The following is an 8,508-nucleotide window of genomic DNA, read 5'->3' as shown; positions in this document are numbered from 1 at the left end:
TATGACAACCCAGAGTCGAGTCCAGGATGCAGGGTCGCAGTCTTACACGCCTCTCTGCTGTCTCCTTGCAGCTGCTACCCACCCAACGCTCCCAGTACCCCATAGAGACTGTGTCTGCCCCCCGCCCACCTAAATTATATAAATCAAGAATCAACTCCAGAGGAGTTATTCATAAGAACCTAATTAAAATTAAGACGACTCCTCTTATAGTGGAAAGTAATGGGACAATCAAATGTGGACTATTAAATATCAGATCTCTCTCATCTAAATCTCTGTTAGTGAATGATTTGATAAGTGAACATCACATTGACTTATTGTGTCTTACTGAAACATGGTTACAGCAGGAAGAATGTGTCAGTCTAAATGAATCCACTCCACCTGGTCACAGTAACTGTCACATCCCTCGAAACACAGGCCGAGGTGGTGGCGTGGCAGCGATCTTTGACTCAAGCCTATTAATCAACCCTAGACCTAAACATAGTTATAACTCATTTGAAAGTCTCACCCTGAGTCTCTCACACCCAAACTGGAAAACTCAAAAGCCTGTTCTGTTTGTTATTGTATACCGTCCACCTGCTCCTTATTCAGAGTTTTTAAGTGAATTCTCAGACTTTCTGTCTGATTTAGTGCTTAGTACAGATAAAATAACATTGTAGGCGACTTTAATATTCATGTAGATGACAGCCTCAACAATGCATTCTGTTCATTATTAGACTCAGTTGGCTTCTCTCAAACTGTAAATAAACCCACTCACTGTTTTAATCACACTCTTGATCTTGTTCTGACATATGGCATCGAAACTGAACACTTAATAGTTTTTCCCCATAACCCTCTTCTGTCTGACCATTTTCTAATAACTTTTGAATTTCCATTAATGGATTATACTCTATGTGGGAAACAATTCCACTACAGCAGATGTCTATCTGGCAATGCTGTTACCAAGTTTAAGGAAATATTTCAATCATTATTTACTCCACTGCCATTTGCCAATACAATGGAGGGAGGCCACCTTAATTTTACTCCCACACAAGTCGATAATCTTGTTCATAGCGCTGTAGCCTCCATGTGTATGACACCTTGATACTGTTGCCCCTCTGAAAAAGAAGGCAGTGAAACAGAGGAGGCTAGCCCCATGGTACAGCTTGCAGCTCCGCTCCCTAAAGCAGGCATCACGAAAAATGGAAAGGAGGTGGCGCTCCACTAAGTCAGAAGAGTTTTTCATAGCCTGGAAAGATAGTTTAATAACATATAAGAAAGCCCTTCATAGTGCCAGAACCGCATTTTATTCATCACTGATTGAGGAAAATAAGAACAACCCCAGGTTTCTTTTCAGCACTGTAGCCAGGCTGACAAAGAGCCACAGTGCTGTTGAGCTTAACATTCCCTTAGATCTCAGCAGCAATGACTTCATGAGCTTCTTTACAAATAAAATCACAACTATTAGAGAAAAAATTGGTCGGACCACTCCCACAGCTCTCGCAGATGTGCCATCTACTACAATGGCTTTAGAAACATCTGTAAGACCTCATTTATACTTGGACTACTTCTCCCCTATAGATCTCTCTGAGTTGACCTCAACAATTGCTTCATCTAAATCATCAACATGTCTCCTGGACCCCATCCCGACCAGGCTGCTCAAAGACGTCTTTCCCCTAATCAACACATCCATACTAGATCTGATTAACCTCTCTCTATTAACAGGTTATGTTCCACAGGCTTTTAAACTTGCAGTAATTAAACCTCTACTCAAAAAGCCTACTCTTGACCCAGGTGTCCTAGCTAATTATATACCAATATCCAATCTCCCATTTATTTCCAAAATCCTTGAAAAAGCTGTTGCAAAGCAGTTATGTGACCACTTGCACAAGAATGATTTGTTTGAGGATTTTCAGTCAGGATTTAGAGTCCATCATAGTACAGAAACCGCATTGGTGAAAGTCACCAATGATCTTCTGCTAGCCTCGGACAAAGGACTTGTCTCCATACTTGTCCTCTTAGATCTCAGTGCTGCTTTTGACACCATTGATCACAGCATCTTACTGCAGAGACTTGAACATGTTATTGGGATTAAAGGAACTGCGCTAAGTTGGTTCAAATCTTATTTATCAGAAAGATTTCAATTTGTTCATGTTAATGACGAATGTTCCACACAAACTGAAGTTAGTCACGGCGTTCCACAGGGCTCTGTGTTAGGTCCAATTCTCTTCACTTTATACATGCTCCCTTTAGGCAATATTATCAGGAAGCACAACATAAATTTCCATTGCTATGCAGATGATACTCAGTTATATTTATCTATGAAGCCAAATGAATCAGGTCAGCTGGTCAAACTTCAAGCATGTCTTACAGACATAAAGGCCTGGATGACCTGCAACTTCTTACTTCTAAACTCTGACAAAACTGAAGTTATTGTGCTTGGGCCTGAACACCTTAGAAATCTGCTGTCTAATCATATAGTTACTTTAGATGACATAGCTCTTGCCTCCAGTAGTACTGTGAGGAACCTTGGAGTCATCTTTGATCAGAATATGTCCTTTAAATCACACATAAACCAAGTCTCTAGATCTGCCTTCTTTCACCTGCGCAATATTGCAAAAATTAGGAGCATCCTGTCTCAAAGTGATGCTGAAAAACTGGTCCATGCATTTGTTACTTCCAGGCTGGACTATTGTAACTCTTTACTATCAGGATGTCCCAATAATTCCCCAAACAGCCTCCAGTTAATCCAAAATGCTGCAGCCAGAGTACTGACAGGAACTAGCAAGAGAGATCATATCTCTCCCATATTAGCTTCTCTCCACTGGCTCCCTGTAAAATTCTGAATAGAATTTAAAATCCTTCTCCTAACATACAAAGCCCTTAATGACAAGGCTCCATTGTATCTTAAAGACCTCGTAGAGCCTTATCATCCTAACAGAGCACTTCGCTCTCAGAGTGCAGGTTTACTTGTGGTTCCTAGAGTCCACAGAAGCAGAATGGGAGGCAGAGCCTTTAGCTATCAAGCTCCTCTCCTATGGAACCAACTCCCAGTCTCAGTTCGGGAGGCGGACACCCTCTCTACCTTTAAGATTAGACTTAAGACGTTCCTTTTTGATAAAGCTTATAGTTAGGGCTAGATCAGGTGACCCTGAGCCCTCCCTTAGTTATGCTTCTATAGGCCTAGGCTGCTGGGGGGCCCCCATGATGCTCTGAGTTTCTCAAGGGGGATTTGTTGGGTTTTCCCTATGTAATAATATTGATAACAGTAAGGTCTAGACCTTACTTTGTAAAGTGTCCTGAGATGACTTTTGTTATGATTTGGCGCTATACAAATAAAATTTGATTTAAAATTTGATTTGATTTGATTTAATAATTCTTTAGTATATTACTTGTGTGGTGTAGAAGATAATTATTTAAGAATGTAATTATGTAAGAATGTTAACACTCTGTTATCATTTTTTTTGTATATTACTTTGTATATGGTGTAGAAGAGAATTATTTATGTAGAGATACTGCTTGCAAATCAATGATGGTAAGATGATGTCATGGGGTAGGACTGGATAAGTCTGACTTCTTCCTACTCCATTCAAGCATGTACTAGGTATAAGCAAATTGATATTGGATTAGCATTTGTTGGATATGTGTAAAATTATGTGTGTTGACACAATGACGTGTTACATGCTTGAAAGAATAAATCAAATCAAATCAATACATATTAATACAGAAACCATATGGCCCCTGGTAACCACTGTAAGTCGTCTCATGTTTTCTACATTCTTTTCATTAGAGCAGAGTGAAAAGAATGTAGAAAACATGAGAACACATTATTTAGAGAACTCTTTATCACTCCATTCACATCAGATGTATTTGTCATGACATTTAAATCTATTGTTTCAAATCAATCGTTTTCTCTCCCACCACCACCACAGGAAAAGTTCTGGCCACTTCACAGGGTGAAGTTTCACACAGTGGAGCTTTAATTCTTGACTGTATTTTAATTAGTACAGTACTAAAGTGTTGGAGTAACCCTTTCCTAGGGATATTATCCCTTTATAGACTATTTTTCACTATTGTGTCCTAAAACCAGTACCATGGCTGGGCTCTCAAATTCCGCTGTAATCCTCTAAGTGATCAAGTTAAAGACAGCTTGTTAATGCCTCAGTGTTCAGTTACCTCACATGCACTTTGATCTCATTTTCAAAATAAGGCTTGTGATTTTGACGTGGCATTTTCCAGCATATTCTCTCTACTGGTTTTTTTGCCATTTGTATCAGTGATTTAAAAGTCTGTCATTGCGAATAGTACCTGTTGGGAAAATTTGAACACTGAAGGCTGTGGTGCGCCCCTGCTTTCCTCGTGACACCCCCGGTGACACACTTTCCACTGAAGTACCACTTTAAAATCAAGCTCATTGGTGTAATCATTCTTCATAAGGCTCATAATGATTAGAGGGAAACGCAAAATGCATTTCTTACCGTGAACAATTCAGCCATCACCAAAAGATTTTATCGGGGCAGTTCAGCTCCGGTATCAGATTAGCTGGATATTTTTTCTTTAACCTCTTTAACCTTTGTTCAGTGGAACAAGCGTTTTACTTTAGTGGAATATTTTCTTGTGTGGTTTTCAAACCACTAACATTTAACAGAAATGAGGTCTAAAAGAGTCATAAAAGCTGAATCACTGAAATGCTTTTGGTTTGTTTCACCATTCTCATCTTTGAATTTAATTTAATAATGATCTTTCATAGGTGTTAAATTTTACAAATATGCATTTAATGTCTTGCTATCAAAAACTCCCAAATGCACATTTGGTGAATTATGATATTAAACTGGGCAGGTGGGAATGTTCAGATTTTACTCAGCAACAGATTCATAAACAAAAATTAGGGAGTATACCATGAAGAAAAATTTGGTTAGTTTTAGAAATGCCCACAACAGGTTTTCTCAACTGCTTTTTTTTATATAATTAAATATTAGACCTTTAGATAAATGGAGTCTGTCCTGGTTCAACAGGAACATGGCTCATCCTTTAGAAGCCTGTGGCGCCCTCTAGTGGTGCTGCTGCCAAACACACTCATCAGGTAGCTGCTGATTCAGTCAGTCAAATTTTCTGTGTCTGTTTAAAAGTGACTAAAGATTTGTAACATTTACAGTCATCAGAAAGCAGGTTCCATCTGTGTGCAGCATTGTAGCTAAAAGCAGCTTCACCCTGTTTGGTTCTGACCCGAGGTTCTACCAGCTGACTGCTTCCTTGGGATCTCAGCCCTGTTGGGTTTGTTTTCTTCAAAGAGCTTAGATGGGTATTTTGGCCCCATATCATTGAGTGGTTTATAAACTAGCAGTAGCACTTCAAAATCTATTCTGTAGGTAACTGGTAGCCAGAGTAAAGATTTAAGAGCAGGAGTGATGTGGTCAGCTCTCCTGGTTTTTGTTAGAACTCTGGCAGCAGTGTTCTGACTGAGCTGAAGAAGTCTAATGGTCTTTTTGGGAAGGCCGGGGAGATGAAAGCATCTATTAGCTTCTCTACATCTGGGCTTGATGTGACTAGTGAAGCTGAGGTCTGAGTCATTTATGCTGCTATAGGCCTAGACTGCTGGGGGTCCTCCCATGATGCTCTGAGCTCCTCCCTTCTGCTCTCCTCTCTCTCTCCCTGTACCTTTCCTCAGGTAGCCCTGGAGCTCAGTTTCTTTTTGAGCAGTGACCAGCTGCATCAACCTGTCAAGTGTTTTACAGCTTGTTGTATCTTGTTGCTTTTCTCTTCTCTCTCATCTGTTCACTCACCCCAACCAGTCGAGGCAGAAGGCCGCCCACCAAGAGCCGGGCTCCATCGGAGGTTTCTTCTGTTAAAGGGAGGTCATCTCCCCACTGTCACCAAGAGCTGTTCTTTTTCCCTCTATAATAATAGCAAGGTCTAGACCTTACTTTGTAAAGTGTCCTGAGATTACCTTTTGTTTTTTGACAGTATACAAATAAAATTGAATTGAAACTGAATTCAAGGAGGGGCGTAACCAGCATCCTGTTGCTTGATATACATCCACTCTGATAAATCTTTGATTATGTGTGTCTTTAGTGAAGGAAGAGTTTGTGTCAGAAGAGGAGGAGGAGGCTGCCGTGAAGGATGCTCTAGTGGAGGAGATCCTCCAGCAGGGAGACACACCCATCATCTATCCTGAAGCCCCTGAAGACGACCAGAGTCCAGCCGAGACTGGAGGCACCGATGAAAACGGTAACACTGCCCCACAAATACACTATTGCCCATTACTGGTTGGCTGTGCTGATTCTAAAATACAGCCCCAAATCTCATTACTGGCCCTGAAATGCAACCGTCAACGTTTTTTGGAACCTTCACGAGGCAAGATTTGAAGCTTGATGCAGTACAAACAAAGCCCCACCAATTCACATGTTGTGGATTTGCTTTGTTGTTGCATTATTTATTCCAAACTACACAAGTGAAAACTAAAGGAGAAAATCTGGACTGAGCTTTTGGTCCAGAGAAAACAGGACTCATCAAGAAGTCTTACAGAAGGAAAAGTCTGGCCTGTTGTTTATGCTCTAGTGAAAAATCATAAGAAAATTAGAATACTCTTTGCTAAACATCCGTTTATGTTAGTATTATGTTATTGAAACAAAAACTGAGATTGAGCACGCAAGCATAAGAAAGAGACAAGTGCATTAGTAAAAAGTGAAATAACAGACTGTATGTTATAAGAAGGTTTGAGGACTTTAAGAATCACCCTCCATGTACATCACTGTGTTGTCTCTAACATAGGCACACCAGATTCCTTCTCCCAGCTGCATACGTGCCCCTACTGCTCCCGGGGCTACAAACGCAACGCCTCACTAAAGGAGCACATCAAGTATCGCCACGAGACCAGTGAGGACAACTACAGCTGCTCGCACTGCAGTTACACCTTCACTTACCGCTCGCAGCTGGAGAGGCACATGAGCCACCACAGGGGTACAAGGGAGCAGGTAACATCAGAGCCAGCATGAACTCAGTCAAAATGCAGTTTTATCATTTGTTTCCTCATTTTTTTTTTGCCATTGTGTTTTTTCTGTCTCAGCGTCACGTTTCCCAGTCAACAGGAGGATCAGGAGGACTAGGCGGAACTCGCAAATTCAAGTGTACCGAATGTTCCAAGGCCTTCAAATACAAGCATCACCTGAAGGAGCACTTGCGCATTCACAGTGGTGAGCTACTGCTACAGCAAACACACACACTCAGCAGCCTGGCACACACCACGCTGCTGCTCAAAGTCCAGGCTACTTGGGTCTTGCTTTCCGTCATTGCACTGCTCTGATGTGACCTGCAAATGGAGGGCAGGAAGTGTTTTTCTGCATAGGAAGCCTTGTCACAAGTTCTCGAAATGCCTGTGGTCTGTGTCATTAATGGATTCCCAAATTGATCAAACCCAGAAAGCAAGAGGAGCTTTTACTGAGTACCAAAAGAAGTTGTTCATAAAGATGGGCAGACCTTGGCCCCATTGGCCCTGTAATCTATCTTGCCTGTTCAGCCTATTCACTTCCTGCCCTCCATCAAAACCTTCTCATAATAGTCGTGATTACAAATGTAAAGTTTGTTGTAGATATGTAAGATTTGTACAAGGATTTAGAGGAGTGCTTTCTTACATTAAGTACATAGAGTATGTCTGGCCTTTTAAACTTGTAGAGTTAAGAATGTGAATGTTAACAACAAAAAAAAATGCAAAAGAGACAAAAAGTTGGAAATTGCACGAAATCCGCAAAACAGAAACACATAGCCATTAGCTGTACTGCACAGAAATTGGGGCTAAGGTCTGTTTTTCCAACTTGATGATTATACTGTTTTTCAGTACTACAAACAGTGTTCAGTACCAAGAAAGTGGTGATAGTTGGGCTGAATATCAAACCTCAACAATACAAAGAAAAAAGTGGCACATGAAAAGTAGGGAAACAGTGGATGAGTTTTCATAACGTCACTGTGTGCCTCTTTTAGGTGAGAAACCATACGAATGTTCAAACTGCAAGAAGCGCTTCTCCCACTCGGGTTCCTACAGCTCCCACATCAGTAGTAAGAAGTGTGTGGGTGCAGCAACCCCCAACGGTGTCGCTCAGCCCTCAATTAAGTCGCCCCCACCCACCACACAGAGCACGCCTGTTGTAATCGCCCCGGCCCGTGTGATTCTTAAGGAAAAGGTTGAAAGTAAGCCCCTCCAGGAGCAGCTCCCTGTCACCCAGATCAAATCTGAACCTGTGGAATATGAGTGTAAAGCTGTGATGGCGACACCAGCTACTTCAGCTGGTTTCAATGGCGTGGTGAATGGAGGAACTGCTCAGCCAGCTGTGGTCCCAGCCGCAACGCTGCCTCAGGGTGTGGCTATGGTCGTGCCCACCGTGGGTCTGATGTCGCCTGTCAGCATCAATCTGAATGACTTGCAGAATGTGCTCAAGGTGGCAATGGATGGGAATGTACTAAGGCAGGTGCTGGGTACAGCCAACGGCGTGGTGACACAGGGGAAGCAGGGAATTGTAATCGTGCAGCCCCGGCAAG

At 41.8% G+C, this 8,508-nt stretch overlaps 1 protein-coding gene across 1 annotated transcript in view; it reads left to right on the top strand.

Moving 5' to 3' along the window:
* Window positions 1-8,508, top strand: part of LOC109974483 (zinc finger E-box-binding homeobox 1-like) — a 71,546-nt gene that overhangs the window by 58,238 nt on the left and 4,800 nt on the right. Inside the window, exons 3-6 of the mRNA XM_020624687.1 lie at window positions 6,049-6,204; window positions 6,748-6,950; window positions 7,043-7,169; window positions 7,954-8,492. Of these exons, the coding sequence (XP_020480343.1) occupies window positions 6,049-6,204; window positions 6,748-6,950; window positions 7,043-7,169; window positions 7,954-8,492 (1,025 nt within the window). The remainder of the gene's footprint in view (window positions 1-6,048; window positions 6,205-6,747; window positions 6,951-7,042; window positions 7,170-7,953; window positions 8,493-8,508) is intronic.

The sequence above is a fragment of the Monopterus albus genome, unplaced genomic scaffold (assembly GCF_001952655.1).
Source record: "Monopterus albus unplaced genomic scaffold, M_albus_1.0 scaffold335.1, whole genome shotgun sequence".
NCBI classification, from domain to species: Eukaryota; Metazoa; Chordata; class Actinopteri; order Synbranchiformes; family Synbranchidae; genus Monopterus; species Monopterus albus.
The sequence above is the reverse complement of the archived record's forward strand: the minus strand, read 5'-3'. Positions and strand labels throughout refer to the sequence as shown.